At 41.6% G+C, this 19,302-nt stretch overlaps 1 protein-coding gene across 1 annotated transcript in view; it reads left to right on the top strand.

The window, feature by feature from the left end:
- Nucleotides 1-6,507, top strand: part of LOC130282797 (zinc finger protein 660-like) — a 43,339-nt gene extending 36,832 nt beyond the window's left edge. The window contains exon 15 of the mRNA XM_056531543.1: nucleotides 3,717-6,507. Coding sequence (XP_056387518.1) covers nucleotides 3,717-4,516 — 800 coding nt within the window. The 3' untranslated portion in view covers nucleotides 4,517-6,507. The remainder of the gene's footprint in view (nucleotides 1-3,716) is intronic.
- The last annotated feature ends 12,795 nt before the right edge of the window (nucleotides 6,508-19,302 follow it).

Here is a 19,302-nt window from a genome sequence, read left to right as displayed (position 1 = left end):
AAAAATCTTAATCCTTCCAGTACTTTTCAGCTGCTATATGCTCCACAGGAAGTTCTTTTCTTTTTGAATTTCCTCTGTCTGACCACAGTACTCTCTGCTGACACCTCTGTCCATTATAGGAACTGTCCAGAGTAGGAGCAAATCCCCATAGCAAATCTATCCTGCTCTGGGCAGTTCCTGAAATGGACAGAGGTGTCAGTAGAGAGCAATGTGGTCAGACAGAAAGGAAATTCAAAAAGAAGAATAGAAGTAATTTACAAATATGTTCAACTATCTGGCACCAGTTGATTAAAAAAAAAATTCCAGTGGAATACCCCTTTAAGTATCAAAGGAGTTAAATACCAAATGGTCTAGCTACATAAACGAGTTTGTTCTTCAGAGAGACAAAAGATTAATTTTTGGCTCATTATATAGGGAATTTCCCACCTCAGACATTTATGGTATTTCCACAACATATGTAATAAATGCATGATAGCTGGTGATCTTATATTTGGAAGAATGGGATAGCTGTTTTAGTAACTGCAATGGACTGTTACACACAGGGGGGGCAGCCACTCCTTATCCTAGTGCTGATCATGTTACAATACTGTCTCTTGCTGTTAAAGTGCTAAAGCATCACTTGCAGGGCTGTCTTTAATTTTGATTGAACCCTGGGCAAGCAATTTGGTTTCTTCTTTCCTGCAGCGGCCCGGATGACGTGTGACATTGCTCACGTCCTCCTGCGTGGGTCTGCGGAGGAACGTCATTTACGCGACGTCCCCCGTCGGTCCCAGCCTCCAGGGCTGGTGCAAGGATTTCTGCCACCCTAGGCAATACCACCATACAATGACTGAATAACAATGCCATACCAGAACAGAACAATACCCCCATACCGTGACTGAATGACACCGCCAGAACAGAACAATACCACCATACTGTGACTGAATGACACCGCCAGAACAGAACAATACCACCATACAATGACTGAATAACAATGCCATACCAGAACAGAACGATACCCCCATACCGTGACTGAATGACACCGCCAGAACAGAACAATACCACCATACCGTGACTGAATGACACCGCCAGAACAGAACAATACCACCATACTGTGACTGAATAACACTGCCATACCAGAATAGAACAATACCCCTATACTGTGACTAAATAACACTGCCATACAAGAATAATTTCGCCATACCGTGACTGAATAAAAACACCATACCAGAACAGAAACATACCACCATACCGTGACTGAATAACACTGCCATGCCAAAACCGAACAATACCGCCATACAATGACTGAATAACAATGCCAGACCAGAACAATACCCCATATGGTGACTGAATAACACTGCCATACCAGAACAGAACAATACAGCCATACCATGACTGAATAACAACCCCATACCAGAACGCAACAATACCACCATACCTTGACTAACACTGCAATAACACACATCTATACACACACATAAATATCTATCTATAACCCCCCTTCCCATGCAGGATATATTTCTCACACATGCATGGTATACAGCGTTCCCCAACCAGGGTGCCTTCAGTTGTTGCAAAACTACAACTCTTATCATGCCCAATTGCAGTTTTACAACAGCTGGAGGCACCCTGGGAAACACTGGTGTGTGTGTGCGTGTTTATATATCAGTGTTTTACAACCAGGGCGCCTCCAGCTGTTGCAAAACTGCAATTGGGCATGCTGGGAGTTGTAGTTTTGCAACAGCTTGAGGCACCCTGGTTGGGGAGCGCTGATATATACACATTACTGTTTCCCATGGTTCCTCCAGCTGTGCAAAACTACAACTCCCAGCATGCCAAATTTCAGTTTTGCAACAGCTGGAGGTGCCCTAGGAAACACTGGTGAATTATATATATATATATATATATATATATATATATATATATATAATATATAATTTTTTTTTTTTTTTTACACATTCTATTCCCTCCCAACCCCTCACATACAGGGCTGCTGAAACACTTACAGGGAGCACCGGTGGCTCTGTCTTCCACCAGCGCTGGAGACAGTAGTCAAAACACTGCCGGGCGGGAGGTTGGATGGGGATTTGGGGATTTTGCACGCTGCTAAGACAGTAGCGCGCATGGGGGAGGGAAGGAACACAGGAACAGGGGGTCTCGAATGTCTGAGGTTTCCACGCCTGGAGTAGAGGGGGAGGGGCGGGTTCTTCTTGCGCATATTAGAGGTAGTGGGGCCTGAGTGAGGGGCGCTGCGCTGTGCTCTTCAGCTATGAACCGGTGGCGGCTAGCTGATTTAGCGTGGGGCTAAAAGGCTAGCTGCTTTGGGCCCACAGGAATGACAGGGCCCAGGGCAGCTGCCCCTTTTGCCCCGCATTAAAGATGGCCCTGATCATTTGGGATTAGCATAGCACAAAGGGAGAGAGAGCAGAGAGGAGGCTGGGCAGAAAAGAAGTGAGTGCAATATACATAAAAGAAGTCCAGAATGTGAACAGGTGTGGAGTGTAGTGATAAAAAAAGTTTTTTGTTTGCCTGCTACTTTAAATGGTAAGCACACACACATGCATCTCTACCTCTTCTTTCAGTCAGCATTTGGATGTAGCTGCACTGATCTGTGCAGAGCTTTAGATTGAAGTACATGGAATGAAATAAGCTAAAACCTCCGGGCTTCCGAGACGGGGACGTGACGTCACGCCACGCCCCCACCATTCATGTCTATGGGAGGGGACGTTGCGGCCGTTATGCCCCCTCCCATAGAATTTAATGGAGGGGGCGTGGTGTGATGTCACGTCGCGGTCTCTGAAGCCCGGCGGTTTCCGAAACTGCAGACATTCTACACATAGCTGCAGGGAGATCGCGGGGGGCCCGCCGCTGGGACATCAGACATCTTATCCCCTATCCTTTCCATAGGAGATAATAGGATTTAATATGGATTCTTCACTTCAAAATCTGTTTTAAATGAGTTTTTTATTGGTTTTCAAAGCTTCAGTATACAGAAAGTAAATCATTGTCTGGACCTATACAATGTCCTGAGTACAGTGATGTCTTCTAGTAAACAAGAACAGAAAGCAAACAACTCTGCGTTAGATGAGGAAGTAGTTACTGACCTACAAATGTTTGCTGACCACTTCTTTATGGTATTGTCAAAACTACAGTAAAGACCACCCCCATACCCAGACTAGATTTCATGTGATGGATATTTAGTCCACTCTTGATTATGAATAGTAGCAATTTCTCTGAAAAGACCACCTCCATAGAAGAGCAGTTTTCAATGAGATTTTGTGTTACCTTCCCAAAGATCTTTCACTGTAATTATAACAGGATTTACTAGCTCTGTATAGTGGTATTTTTAAGATTTGGGTACCATATGTATTTTTTGGAACTATTGGATAGTATTTGGCAACATCTAGTGCTGTTTGTTCGTAGTGAAGAGTGATTGCGTATTGACCTTGTTTGTAGGTTTAAGTCATGTCTAGTGGCCAATGTGAAAAATGCAACCATGATCACTGCTTTCCCCACTGTTTTCATATCAATAATAGCCAAAAACAAATCAAGGTCAGGTTAACTCTGCATTAGAGGATCAGTTTGGGATGTAAATTCCACTCATGAAAGTAATGGGACACCACTGGAGTCTGACAGACCCCACTGATTTACAAATTTACAGGATTTACTATCATTTTGTGGGATTTTAACCTGCTAAAAACAAGATAATTCTTTGCTTTGTCTGTCTTTTTCATCAGGTTATGACGTTACATATGACTGCAGTGAAGAGATGTATCACTCAGCTACAACATCCAGAGCCACAAGCTTCATATCAAATTGTGAGGCGTTCGGCGGAAAAGTTGTGGAGGCAAAACAATTTATATGTTCAGAATGTGGGAAAAGTTTTAGCCTTTATTCTTACCTCACCAAGCATCAGCGATCTCATTCTGGGGAGAAGCCGTTTTCCTGCCTTCAGTGTGGCAAATGTTTTACTTATAAACCAAGTCTTGTTAGTCATCAACGGGTTCATACCGGGGAAAAGCCATTTTCTTGCACTGAATGTGGGAAACTGTTTTCCAGTAAATTCAATCTAAAAATGCATGAGAAAATCCACACGGGAGATAAGCCAGTAGTCTGCCCAGCTTGCGGGAAGTGTTTCAGCAATAATCCAGCTCTTGTGAAGCATTTGAGGATTCACACAGGTGAAAAGCCATTCTCCTGTCAGGAGTGTGGCAAGTTTTTCTCCAGCAAGTCTGGTCTTAATGCCCACCTTATCATCCACACAGGCGAGAAACCATATATGTGTTCAGAATGTGGGAAATCTTTTGCCAACCATTCCAACCTTATTTCACACCGGATTATCCACACAGGAGAGAAGCCGTATGTATGCCCTGAGTGCGGCAAAGGTTTTGCCAACCAGTCCAACCTTGCCAAACACAAAGTGATTCACACAGAGGAAAAACCATTTCTGTGCATGGAGTGTGGAAAGTTTTTTACCCGGAAGGGAAGCCTTGACAAACATCGAATGAGAATTCACGAAAAGATGAAATTAGTTTAGTTATTGCTAGAATTCTAAATAACAAAATGTTAGTGTCACCTGAAATACATGGCCCCCACTTTTGTTTTAGTCTAGCTTTTTCATAAGTTTTATGAGTTCCACCGCAATCACGTAGATCAAAAACAATAGGCAGATATAGACATTCATTCAACTGTTTAAGTGCTTATTCTTGTCTGCAGGGGGCAATATGCTTGGCCAAATAGTGAACAGGATTGGAAAACAACAACCACTTTTGAAATAGGAATTCGGGTTGTCACTTCCCCTACTCCCCTGTGCAGTACAAACAAAGTGCAATACCTTGCAGAAAGCAACAATGAGCCGAGGAAGAAAAATTGGTGCGCAAGGATCTTGGGTATTTAGTGATAACATTGACTTTCCCTTGGCACTGGGCTGTGTTCCACTGATCACATCAGATGTAGCTGGAATCATATTTGGAGGGGCAGCTCCTCTCATTCATGGAAAAAAACTTGGAGTAAGCTGGAGCCAGACTACATTACCAACATCTGATAAAAACTTGAGGAACAATGCAGACTTGGAGGGAGGATATCTTCTCTTAAAATTTGTTCCAGACTCTTCCAGTCTCTATCGTCATGGAAAAGTTAATCGGAGATGTTATAAACTGTGCGAAAAAAGTCGCCCCCTCCCTCATACCTTTTTTAGCAGGTTCCACAATCCTATTTAAAATAAAAAAAAGATTTTTATATTTTTATTAACTAAATTTTCAAAAGGGCAAATAGATGGAAACAGGCCCATTTTCTTAGAGAAAATGAACAGTCAATCTGACATGGCTCCAGGACCAGAAAACATTGGCTCCACTTTATATAGTTCTGGCAATCAGGGTCCTACATGCCCACAGTCTGGCAAACACTAAAAAATGATCAGGATACAACTTGGGCTTCCAACGGTTAAACTTGGTGACTTTTGGTTACTTTACATACACATAAATATGTGTATTTATGAGTGAAATAGGTAGGGTAGTGTCTTGTGGGTTTTCATACATTTATGTAGAAATTAAATGTAATTTAAAAAAAATTACAAGTCTTACCAAGCCATCAAGAAAACTGGGGGAGATTCTCAAAAACTTCTGTAATTTCTGTTTCTGCGATATTATTCACACCTTTTTTTTTTCTCCTCACATTTTCAAATGTCTTTTGACTGCTTTGAAAATATTTCTTTGTTGTTGCAGCCGTATTGAATATTTTTTTGCGCCAAAATTGACGTTTTTCTCGTCAAATTTTACATCCCAGAAAATTCTGTCGGAAACATCTCACAAAATATTCCATGGTTACTAGTGTCCAGTTAAGCGATAACTGTTTTTTTGTTTTACATTTTTCAATAATTATTTATTTTTCTAATGACTTAAATGACACCCTTTCAAAAAAAATAAATAAATAAACAATAAACCAAAAACCATTTCTTTGATTTCTACACTACTGGGGTGACATTTTTTATGTAAACTGGATTTTGACCCCTTTGAAAATATCATGTAAAGCGGACAATATATGTGGACACGCCCACTTTTACAAAACTGATGTGAACGGTGTAAACCACAGCACAAAGCTCTTTGAAAATACTTTTTTGGCGCAAAATTCTTTGATAATCTCCCCCAATGTCTATTATCATTGTATTCTATTAAGGATATTCCTTTTTTTTTTTTTCTTTTTTTAAACATCAAAATTTGTATCATACATTTTGTGTGTTTGTGAATAAATTATAAAGGGAGAACAGGGATGTTCTGATGTTGGCTCTGAACAGTTGAATTTAGACCTTGGGATCCATGGGATAATAAAGAAGTTAGTTTATGGTAAATAATACAGAAAATGAAGGGGAAAAGTTGTTACAGCCCTGATTTACACTCAAAGATGAAAAAACATAATGCATCATGCTATGTCTTAGGTAGTTACGTAAATGATTATAGGTGTCGTATGGTTAGACACTGGGTCCTACCACAAGAGGATGTACGAGTACTTTTCTTTTCCCTGCTGTATTATAAAAAAAAAAAAAAAAAAAAAAAAAAAAAAAAAAAGCTCTCAGAGGCTACGTTTTGGTTGTGTACTTTTTGGTAATGACTGGGCCCCTGCATACAAAGTGAGCATCGTAAAGACATTGAGGAGGGGAATTTATAATTGGTTTTACCCTGTTTTTGTGGTTTAAAATTGTCTTACAATTTGTCGCAATTGATGTTTAGAGACTTTTCATTGCGGCTTCTTCTTTAAATGCTTTTTCTAAAATTGTGTAGCTATGCCATAGTCTAGTTATCTTTTTAGGCCGGTTCACAATTGAGGTGTTTTTCATCCAGAGCTGCTGAGCGCAGCCCAGGTCCTCCTGAATCAGTCGGTGCTAGGACTGCGCAGACATTGCCGTCCCAATAGATGGCAATGTCTGTGGATGGGATTCCACCAGAACATTGGGCAGGTTCAATGTTCTGGCAGAATTTTTTATCATTCAAAAGTTTTATTAATTTTCAAAAAAAGCAAACGTATAAAAAAGAAAAGGAATAAACAAGGTAAAATACAATAACAAGCCAACAGAGGCAAGTAGTTGGTTACAACCCATATTCAAAGTACTGCATAATATAACAGTGAATTGACAGGTAAGAGGCACGCATGAATCACAGAAAATAGCAGACCTGACAGTGGGATATGCAAATACAAAACAATCAAGGCACAACATCAAAGTTAAATGTTCTAGCGTCCATATGGGACTGAAAATTTCAGTAACCGGCAAGTAAAGATTATCAGAGTAGGTTACATATATCAAAATCATAAGAATAGGCGATAGTATCTGGCAGAATTTTTTAATCAGAATTCGCTGTCGGAAATTCCAACCAGAAAATTCCGCAGTGTGAATGGGTTCACCAAAAACCTATTCACCCGCATATTATGCTTCATGCAGCTGAATTCCGTTAGAAAATTCCATAGCGTGAACTCGGCCTTACAGCGCACTTGAATTTGTCAGGTACGACTTGTGCAATTTGTCACAAATCTATACCAGCCCAGACCTGAGTTACAAAACTGGCTGTGGACATTTGTACATTTTGGTGCAATTGGTTAAAAATTCTCTGCTGTCTCAGGAGGTATGGCTGAATGTTGTCTCTGAACTTAAAGGGGTACTTTGCTTCTCAGCGTTTGGGACAAACTGTTCTGAACGCTGGAGCCGGCAGCTTGTGACGTCATAGCCCCGCCATCAATAGGAAAAATCACACTTCACAAATAGGTAAATTTCTTAATGCTCTTTCTTTAGTGTTCCATTTTCATAATACAAAATTCGATCCACAGATCCCCATACTCATATTCATGAATAAATACAAAAGCTTATTCACCCAAAGTGCTCACTAATCACGCTCGACAATCCTCGTTCAGCAGCCGGAGTAGCTTCACCCTTTCTCGGGCATCCTGTTGTAGACAGGTGAGTAGTTGCCAGAAACTTCCGACGTTTTGGAGGACACGCCCCCCTTTCTCAAGTGACCCTATCGTGCTCACACAATATATATATTCATAGTAATTCACATCTCGCGTGAACTCAGTTCTGTAACAAGAGATTACATATTAAAAACATGTTATGTAAACTTAGCAGCAATAGTATGATGTTAATTCACAAGAATACTGAAAAGTTGCAGGTTTCATTAAGCCCATCTGGGGTCAATTAATTCAATGTTTCAATCCAAAACGCTTCTCTTTGTTAGCAATCTCCTTCTTATACTCTCTTCTGAACTCCCTTCTACTTCTTTAATTACCATCCAACGTAATTCGCTGGCTTGGTGTCCAAACTCAAAAATGTTTTGGCTACCCCTGTCTCTCCAAATTTATTAACAGTTTCTGTTTGACTCTGGGACACTGCGGCATTCATATTCCGGATTGTGCAACGATGTTAACTAATCCGGCACTTCACATTCTACATCGTCTGACCGACATAAATTCGACCACATGGGCATTTTAGCATGTAAACGACTTGTTTGGAATTGCAACGAAACCAACCCTTGAGGGGAATTCCATGTCACGCCCCCTCCCATAGACTTGCATTGAGGGGGGTGTTGTGTGTGACATCATGAGGGGGCGGGGCTATGATGTCATGAGCTCCTGGCTCCAGTGTTCAGAACAGTTTGTCCCAAACGCTGAGCAGCGGAGTACCCCTTAAAACCCTATCATCACCTGCATCACCATCTCTCTGTCATATACACATATATATCTGTCATACACATATTTATCTATTTATAGAAAGGCGTATTTACAGCATGCTGCCTTGTGCTAAACATTGCCGAGGGACAGACAGGGAGTAACTGCAGCTGCTGCAGACCTGTTTGCTGTGTTATGCAATGTTCTGCAGATGCACTGGGTGAGGAACTGGTAGGAGTGCTGGGGAGGGGTGTACTGCAATGAAGAGCTGTGGGAAAGCAAAACATTCTGAGATTTGTAGTACTGAGCAACTGCTCAACCAGGTCATTTCATGCTTCTGCAGCATTTTTAAGTTTTTAACCTGTTGCCAGAGTACCATATGGTTTTTGGATGTCCAGCAAACTCATTTAGGTGTGATGGTAAGGCACCCACACACCTACATTCAGCCATATAGTGAATATTGATTTTATGAGGACGTTTGTAAAATATGTTGCTCATTTTAGCCAACATAGTATAATAGTACTCTTTCTGTAGTACAGAATTGTCAAGTTAAAGAGGTATTCCAGTATGCACTACTTAAAGGGGTACTCCGCTGCTCAGTGTTTGGGACAAACTGTTCCGAATGCCGGAGCCAGGAGCTCATGATGTAATAGCCCCGCCTCCTCATGATGTCATGCCCCCTCAATGCAAGTCTATGGAGGGGGTGGGGCTATAACATCGCGAGCTCCCAGCTCCAGCATTCGGAACAGTTTGTTCCAAACGCTAAGCAGTGGAGTACCCTTTTAATTCCACCTAAAAGTATTCAGTGCAAACTGACAATCCTCAATGTATATAAAGTATTTTTAGTAGCTTCCTACGTAATCCTTCACCACTTACTGTCCCAAAATGTGATGTTTATAGCTCATTGGCAAGGATTACAACTCGTAGCTCAGCTTCAGTTTGCTGGTCAGATCTGCTCAGTTCCAGCACTAGAAGGTATAAGGTCCATGAAACAGCAGAAGATGCAAACCTTAGTACACAAAACCAAATTTATTAATCTATTTGAAAACAAAACGGTTTGATCTCGTAGCAACCAATTCAGCTTTTATTTTACCAGAGCTGACTAAAATATGAAATATGAGCTGTGATTGGTTGTTTTTGTTCAATACTGGACATTTGGGATTTTAGAAAATGAAATAAATCTGGGCAAGAGTGATTTCAGCAAAACACTGGGTGGTATCAGAACGCCCCTAACTATTTCTGTTCCAGGATTCCAGGGTCCGATACTGGTTTGGGCACTTATCAGTATCTATTCATTTTTTACAGGAGATTTTTTTTGAGGCACATTCAAAATTTTCATTCATACTTACATTGTTTCTTTGTGTAAAACTCCAAAATTGCATGAAAAATGTTAAACATTTAGCATTTTTCTAAATTTGAAATGCTCTGCTTGGAAGGAAAGTAGATATGTTTTTACTTTTTGAAGACATTAAAGAGCTTTAAAATATAGCAGCAATTTTTAACAAAAATTTCAACATCTGAATTTCTCACGGACAAGTTCAGTTTTGAAGTGGATTTGAGGGGCCTTTATGTTAGAAATTCCCCATAAAGGATCCCATTATAAAATTGCACCCCTCAAAGTGTTCAAACACCTTTAGGCAATAGTAGTAATGGGGAGAATAAAAGTCAAACATTCAATTTTCTATGCAGATATTCCAGTTTTATCTAACTTTCTCTGTAAGGCTTCGTTGACATTGCCGTTGCTATTCGGAGTTCCGTCGGCAATATTGCCAGAAGGACGGGAGTTTAGCGGAGAAAAAAATAGCGCAAGCTCTTTTATTTTCTCCGCTAAAATCCTGTAATATTACCGGGTCACCGGCAAACCCCATGCAAGTCAATGGAGGGCAGTCGGGACCCAGCAGTAACCGTTTGCATCTGACCTGTTTTAGGGTCCGATCGGCTCAGAAAAAAAAAAAAAGCTGATCGGACCCTTAAAGGGAACCAATCAGCACATTTTAGCATATTTAATGCTTGGCAACGCGTTATACATGCTAAAATCATTATCCTCACCATTCCCGGGGGAAATTTGTGCCCCCAGGGATGGTGAAGATATGAAGTTATTAGTGGCCACCCGGCAAGTAGTCCCCTGGGCGGGGACTTACACTTAACAGCTCCAGTCGCCATGGCCCCACCGTCATGGCTTGAATGACCGCTTGTGTCACCGATCTGCTCCGTCTGCTTAGGGAGCTGAGCGGTGACGCAAACCTAACACGGTTTTAACACAAACATTTAACGCATTGATTGCCCTAATTCAGCAGCTTTTTAGAAGTATCCCATATGTGGCACTAGTGGGCTACTTGAGTAAACCATTGGTCTCAGACATAAGAGGCACCTAGTGGATTTTGAGGCCTCCTTTTGATTTGAATATTTTTTTGCCAATACCATTTCTTGTTTGCAGAAGCTTTGGGGTGCTGAAACATGAGGAATCCCCGTAATGTGACCTTCAAGGAAAGTAACAAGGGAACATTGTAACCACTAAATTTTTATTCTCACAAGGAGTAAGAAAATAATATATATGTGGAAGTGGAAATACCCTATTATAAGGAGTGCCATCTATTTTTTGGAGAGAGAATTTGGCTGTAAAAGTTTTTGGGGGCCATGTCATATTTACAAAGCCTCCATGAGATTTGGGGTCCAGAGGAGGAGAGGGGTATTGCGCTGTGGCTGGATTTATGAGATTTGGGGTCCGGAGGAGTAAGGGGGGGGAGATTTGGGGTCTGGAGGCCGCATGTGTATAAATGATGTGTAAGTACTGTATGTATGATATATGAATGATAGATTTTGTGTAAGCATGTATATATGTATGATGTGTGTAAGCTAGAAGGATATATGTATGATGTGTGGACATGTATTATTTGGGGGGATCTGGAGGTGGAAGGTGTATGTATGAGTTTGATATGTGTTTATGTATGATGTATATTTATGTATGATGTGCATGTATTATGCATGTGTGGTGGGTCCGGAGGTGGCGTGTGTATGTACTTTATGTATGTATAAATGTGTGTGTATGAATAATGTGTGTGTATGAATGATAGATGTGTGTAAGCAAGATGTATGTATGATGTGTGGGTGGGTACAGCGTATAGCATGGTTGTTTATGAGGGTTTATATTCAGGGGCACAGTGTGTGTGTGTGGCAGGATTATATTCAGTTGAATATGAATGATGTATATGAATGGTGTGTGTGTGTATAAATGATAGATGTGTGTAAGCAAGATGTATATGTATGATGTGTGGATATGTGTGTAAGCTAGAAGGATGTGTGTGATGTGTCAAGATGAATTATGCAGAGGGATCTGGAGGCGGTGGGTGTATGTATGATATGTGTTTATGTATGTATGATGTGTATGTGTGTGTATTATGCCGGTGTTGGGTGGGTCCGGAGGTGGCGTGTGTATAATTGATGCGTGTATGTACTGTATGTATGTATAAATGTGTGTGTATGAATGATGTGTGTGAATGATAGATGTGTGTAAGCAAGATGTATGTATGATGTGTGGGAGGGTACACCGTATAGCATGGTTGTTTATGAGGGTTTATTTTCAGGGGCACAGTGTGTGGCAGGATTATATTCAGTGGGTACAGTGTGTGGCAGTATTATATTCAGGGGTACAGTGTGTGGCAGTATTATATTCAGGGGCACAGTGTGGCAGGATTATATTCAGAGGGATTCAGTGTGCGGCAGTATTATATTCAGTGGCACAGTGTGTTGCAGGATTATATTCAGTGGGTACAGTGTATGGCAGTATTATATTCAGGTGCACAGAGTGTGGCAGGATTATATTCAGAGGGTATGGTGTGTGGTAGCATTATATTCATAGAGTACAGTGTGTGGCAGGATTATATTCATAGAGTGTAGTATGTGGCAGTATTATATTCAGAGAGAAAAGCGTGTGGCAGTATTATATTGAGGGGTAACAGTAGGTGGCAGTATTATATTCAGAGGGAACAGTAGGTGTCAGTATTATATTCAGGGAATACAGTAGGTGTCAGTATTATATTCAGGGGGTACAGTGGGTGGCAGTATTATATTCAGGGGGTACAGTGGGTGGCAGTATTAAATGCAGGAGGTACAGTGGATGGTAGTTTTATATTCAGGGGGTGCAGTGGGTGGCAGTATTATATTCAAGGGGTACAGTGGATGGTAGTTTTACATTCAGGGGATACAGTGGGTGGCAGTATTATATTCAGGGGGTACAGTATTTAGCAGAATAATGATGATTATTGTCTTCATACAGAGGATGAGGATCTACTGACAAAGTGAGGAGCCTATGATGTCTGGGTGTCAGACTCTGCAGAGAAGATGGAGCTGGAAGATGTCCTGACGTCTGGACCAGATGGAGAAGAAAAGAAAACACAACAAAGAAGACATCATTCATATTATTGTGTTTTCTCCTGACTGTCCTATCAGAGCTGGAGTCACTTGTATGTTCCGCAGTGATGATGGGCGATGCTGTACCCTAATCTGTGGCTCTCTAGCTGCTGCAAAACTACAACTCCTATAATGCCTGAGGCTCTCTAGATATGATGGGAGTTATAGCTTTTCAACAGCTAATTGGTGATTGGTGGGGGTCCCAGCAGTTGGTGGGGGTCCCAGCATCTGTCTGGCCCTGCCTGTTAGTCCCATCAGTGCTGTGTTCACTGATATCTTTGTGAGGCCGAGTAAGGGGTCGTCCGGGATTGGGGAAGCGGGTTGTCAGGTGGTAGGGGGGCACAGGGCAATTTTTCGCTCCGAGGCCCTGTGGTTTCTAGCTATGCCCCTGGTTGTATGTGTGGCCCTTAACTGCTGCCTAGACATAAAACAGGGCTCAGAGGGGAGAACGCACTGTGCGCATTTAAGGCCTAACTTGGAAATGCCCATGAAAGTGACCCATTTTTGGAAAAATACCGCAAGAGGTGTTATCAGGTGTATTATGTCAAGGAATGGTTTGGGTATTTGCGTTTTTTAAAATTTGTGAGAAAATGTATGGCGGACAGGTATATTGGGGTAAAATAAGGAGAAAGGGCAGATGTTGCACTGAAAGATGGTGTCATACCTTATTCCCCTCTTATAACACACTCTGCATTTTTGGGGGGGACTGTCCATTCTTTCCAGTGTGGGGGACTTTATCTGGAAAGTATTGGCCTGGTACAATCTGGGCACCTCCAGTTCCAGAGCTACTTGAATAGGTGATAGCCTTATAACTATCAGGTCCCACACAATTTTCCCACTAACTATCTCCCATTATGGAGGGCATTCTGGGGTTTCAATGCAGAAATTCTTACCTTCATAAATGCTAAACTTGTAAGTGTACCCTGAGGTACTCTCAGAGTTTATAGAGCTTTGCACCATACTTTGCCCTCTTTGTGGGAACATATTGCCGGAAGATAAGTCTTCCTTTAAAACTGATCAGGGACTCATCAGGCCCCAATATGTTCTCATCTCTCGGGCCTAGCTAAAAATTCGTCGGGGTGCTGGGTGACAAACTGTTTGTTGAACAGATTTGTCTGAGCTAAAATAAAATTGACCAAGTCTTCACTGCAACAAAAAAAAAAGGAAGAATTGATTTCCGTGAAGTCTGTGTGGTCAGTCAGGATTCCTGGGTAGCCAACAAATCCAGGAGTCAGGGGCTTATAATCCTCCAGACAGGTTCACCTATAAGGGGAACAGGGATACTTGTCTGGTGGGCTGGGAAAGTTATACAGGTTAGAGGATCACTCGAACTGGTATTGGGCACATGGTCACTTGCACGGGAGAGTCACGGAATTGCCCTGCAGTGCCATCTTTTAGGGGTCTCATCATCAATGGATATTGATGAGGTAGAGGAGGAAGCTGGGGTCTTCATCTGCCTCACTGGTGGTTTCAGAGGCAAGCATGGTGTATGCCTCCTCATGGTGTATACCCTATGGGCCATTTTTATTAAAGCATAAAAAAGCTTTACTAGAAAATGTGTCTGTGTGGTGTTTTAACTTAAAACAATTTCCCTAACCCCCACAAAACACAGAAACCCCTCACAAAAAAAGCATAAAATTATAAAGGAAAAAAAAACCACAACAAAACACTTTCACCCCCATCAAAAACTTGATTAGTGATAAATCACTGGTCATCAATCATGGGGGGGGCTGCAGAAAAGGGGTATGTTCCGACCACACAGCACAGAACAGCTGCAGTTGGCACGAACTGCAAACGCTCCAAAAAAGGTACAACCTGGCCTGTACCCAAAAAAACTAAACTAAAAACCACACTGATAAATCAGTGGTCAGGCAGGCTGCACACAGGGGTATGGTCCCCAAACACAGCACTGGACAGCTGCTGGTGGCATGGACCATAAACTCCTCAAAAAAAGGTGCAAAAACAATTAAAAACACTCGCCTGAACCCAAAAAAATGCTGATCAGTGATAAATCACTGGTCAGTGGTCAGGGCAGGCTGCACACGGGTATGGGCCGGCCTTATATATAAAAAATAAAAAATGTCCACAGTGCTGCAGTATAATCTTCTTTCTCCCTCACTTTAACTTGGCAGCAGAAGCTTTTGGCTTAGTGTAACCCTTTCTTTGCTGTGATTTTGCTACTGTTCTTTCTTTAATTACTTTACTAAGTTCTTTCTTTACTAAGTACATCCCCAAGCAAAGTGCAGTCTGATCAGTTCAGTGCACTCCAGCACTACATCATGGCATAGCAGAAAGGAGTATGTCATGTGCAATCTACTGGCAAACAGCCCAACTCAGTGACAAACAGCTGTGCACCATGGAGGGGACTCCCAGTGGCTTGTACTAAAATCACATTGTCCCACACTCAGGGGTTAATGTAACAAAACCATGCAGGTTTATAAAAATCTTTTGAAATGACAGGTATAAATACAAATCTTTGTAGGTAAGATGAAAAAAAAAATCTACTATTGCTGTAACTTCAGATTTACTAATTTATGACAATTCTTTTTCACTTAAATTGTGCTTTATCTATAAAAGGGTTTACCAGTTTTGTGTCAAAATCTATCAGTGCAGGGAATGGATAGAGGAAATAAAGTAAAAAAAAAAAAAAAACACATACCATACTGTCTGCTCAACTACCATTCAGTGCCTCTGCCACCCTGGAGTCCCCAGCAGAAGTGCCTAAATGATGTCTCTATACACTCAGCACTTGTGCATGACCACTGAGACCAGTGATTGCTGCTTCCCGTACTGAGTATGTTGATGCTGCCTTCAACATGCGATGGCCTCTGAGAGGCCATCACATGTTGAAATTATCGTAGGTCAGGGGGTCACTGTACAGTATTCTGCGCAAATTTGATGTGCAGGATTTTCTGCTGCAGAGTTCAATGTAAACTGAATAACTGAACACAGCTTGAAATCCTGCATTGAAATGTGCGCAGAATACTGTACGTGTGAATAGACTCTCAACCTTTCCTTACCTATTCATGTGATGGCTGTGATCCGTAACTATTGGATTTCATGTATTGTGAGAATTTCAAACAAGACCAATGTCTCCTAAACAAAAACTTTTCACAGTAAGTTGTACTTGACCATCGTTGACATCTTCATAGGCACAAAGACTGTCTTGTCAATCTTGTCAAAGTTTTAAAATTGTTTTTAATGTAATGTTAAGTATAACATTTTTCACACTCTGAACAAGCTTGGTGGAAACAAGTTGTGACCTTTGACTAAAACATTTTCCACAGTTCATACATTCATATGGTTTGTGAATCTTATAGGGGGACATTCATAAAAACTTTCTTATGTATGTATTTATTTAGTCCTTTTATTTTGCTTAATGTTTTGTTTACGTGCAACAAATTTATAAGAAGTCACGCGGCCTTTTTAAATCTGTCTCACGTAAGCTTTTTTCCTCCATTTGGTTTTTCATTTTGAGATTTTGCTCATGTAAGCAAAATCTGTAAGCCAGGGTTGAGCTGGAGTAAACATATGGCATTTTTTGATGGTGTGCGACTTTTTTGCGACAGTGGCACGTTATAAATCTCTGACTACTGCAATTCCATTTTCAAAACTTGCTTACATAAGCCAAACTGAAAAAACTTGCTCTTCTCGCTCTGCAGGCATAAAGTCGCACAAAAAACAGTGTAGTCGCACAGGAGACATTTGAGAGACAATTATAAGCAAGAAAAATGGAGTAAATCCTTTTATAAATGCCCCCCCATAATGTTCTCTCATCTTAGCATTACTATAATACATCGCTACTGAAGAAAATGCCCGAGGCATTGAAACGCGTTTAGCATTTTATGCAATATTTTATGCAGTTTGCACAATAATCCAAAACTTTCATCTTGCCATTTGAAACTGCTGGATGCCCCTCGTTTGGAGACCACCACAACACGCGCGCGCATAGCGCCTAGGTCAGACACGAGGAACGCCTTCTCCGATCCAGCTGTATCCACCATCCACAGCCCCGGCTTCTCTGCGTGAGCCCCGGACTTAACTGCTAAAGGCCGGACGCCTGCCGTGCCAGTTTGGGACCCACGGACTGCCGGAGTGCCACTCACCCCCCACACAAACGGGCACCCGCTACAACCCAGGACGCGGCCGCGGACAGCGCAGGACTAAGCCGTGACAGCCGTACTAGCCCCGAACACAAGTGTATCCTGCGGGTGGTGAGTGGTGCTGTGCACCGATAATCATTACAGCGCTCTTCTAACACAGCGCGATATACTAAGACTTATTCATACAAGTTAAAGAACTGTTTTTGCGAGAACTGTTTCTGCAAATAATCTTGAACTAAATGCAATAAGTGCACCTATATCACCTACGGACAATTACAATTCATAGATATACAAACTATATCACCAACGGATTAAGTGCAACAAGCATATTTTAGATTTCTTTATATTTTCTTTATATTTTCTTTATATTGTCTTATTTTAATGATACAATTTTACTGCCACAATTTACAAAGTGTTTTATATTGCCGTTCACCTTATGCAAGGTCCCTGCTGAGGTGAAGGCAGATTACATATAATAAACATTATATACTTATATCATCATCTCCTAACCTTTTTCTCTATTTTTCATTATTCTATAATCTATACTTTTAGTACTTTAGAGGACTGGTTATTACATATCTACAATACTACATAGCTTTAGGCCTTTTAGGGTGAAGGTAACACCGTTAACCTCGAGTACTATATCTTATATCCTAGGTGAGCTACACAATTTTTTTACTGTCTATAATCATTTCATATTTACATGCCGTGTTAAGTGAGGAAATCAGTTCATTCACCTGTGGGGGGGCCTCTGATTTCCAATGACGCGTAACTACCAATTTGGCTATAACTAAAATTTTGCATAAGAGCACTCTAAAGTCTGCTGGAAAATCCTGTGCACCAATCAGTAACAAAGCCAATTTGGGTGTCAGTAGCGGCATAGGGGGATAGATGGAACGTAGGATGTCACCTACTGTAGACCAATAGACCGATAGTTTAGTACAAAACCACAAGATATGTGAGATAGATCCCCTACAGTTACATTTTCTCCAACGCAATGGGGAAGTAGCTGGAAACATAGCGTGTAGTCTAGTAGGTGGGCAATACCAACAGAGCCTCGTCTTAATTGCCGCTTCCACATGGGATATGCTGCGAAGAGAGGAGTAAAGCCATCTAGAGGATTGAACCCATTCCTGATCAGAGATAGTGACTGCTAGTTAATTCGACCATCTAGTAAAAGGAGATGTGTTAAATGGAAGAGGGGCTAAGTCTAGAAGCTGATAAATTGCATTAAGGCCTTTAACATTTAAGCGAAAAAGTCTATGTAAATCTTCTGAGAAAGACCATTCAACTGCATCTTTGGCGCCAAGAAAGTTTCTGACCTGTAGATATTTATAGAAATCTTTGGAGGGAATATCATATTGGGCGCTAATGTGTGTGAAAGCGTGTAAGCGGTCTCCCGCAAACAACTGTGAAATGTTAGTGAGTCCTCTGTCCGCCCACAGAATTGCATGTTAGGAATACCCTGGGATAGCAATTGGATTGGCGTATTTTTAGGAAACATCCTATGAGTGTGGGATTTGTGGAGATGGAAATTTGACCAGTATGAGAGGGCCGCCACTGTGAATGGGGATAAACTACTTGGTTACCCACTACCCCTTTTCTCCAATGGGAAGCGCTGAAATGTGTTCTTCGGGGGTTGTTAATAAAACATGGCTCTAGATTGAAAAAAGAGAAGGCCCATACCCTTACTAAAGCCCTTTGCATGGTATCTTCCCTGGAGCTGGCACACAAGCGTTCGCTCTCACAGCCCGTTTTGCGGGATTTACAACTGGCTCGTTTAGAGGTGAAACGTCTTCTGGAAGCCTCTTGGGGCCGCTGGCTGCAAATGGGACGTAGTAGGTTTTATGAGTATGGGAACAAGAGCGGTTGAATGCTTGCCAGAGCCTTGAAGAACCGAAGAGCCCAATCCCATATTCCTTCCATCCCTTCGCCCGATGGACACATTGTACACACCACTGAAGAAATTAAGTCGGTATTTCATTCATTCTTCTCTGATTTGTACCATCTACCACCACCACCGTCCCCTACCTGTAGCCTGCCCTTGCCTTTCCAGTCCCTTTCCGTGGAGGATGGGGAGACGCTGGACGTCTCCTTTTCCTACGAGGAATTGACTTCAGTGATCCGTAGCTTACCGGGTGGGAAAAGCCCAGGTCCC

This window comes from Hyla sarda, chromosome 7 (genome assembly GCF_029499605.1).
Source record: "Hyla sarda isolate aHylSar1 chromosome 7, aHylSar1.hap1, whole genome shotgun sequence".
Lineage (NCBI taxonomy): Eukaryota > Metazoa > Chordata > Amphibia > Anura > Hylidae > Hyla > Hyla sarda.
This window is presented reverse-complemented; position numbering and strand designations above follow the sequence as displayed.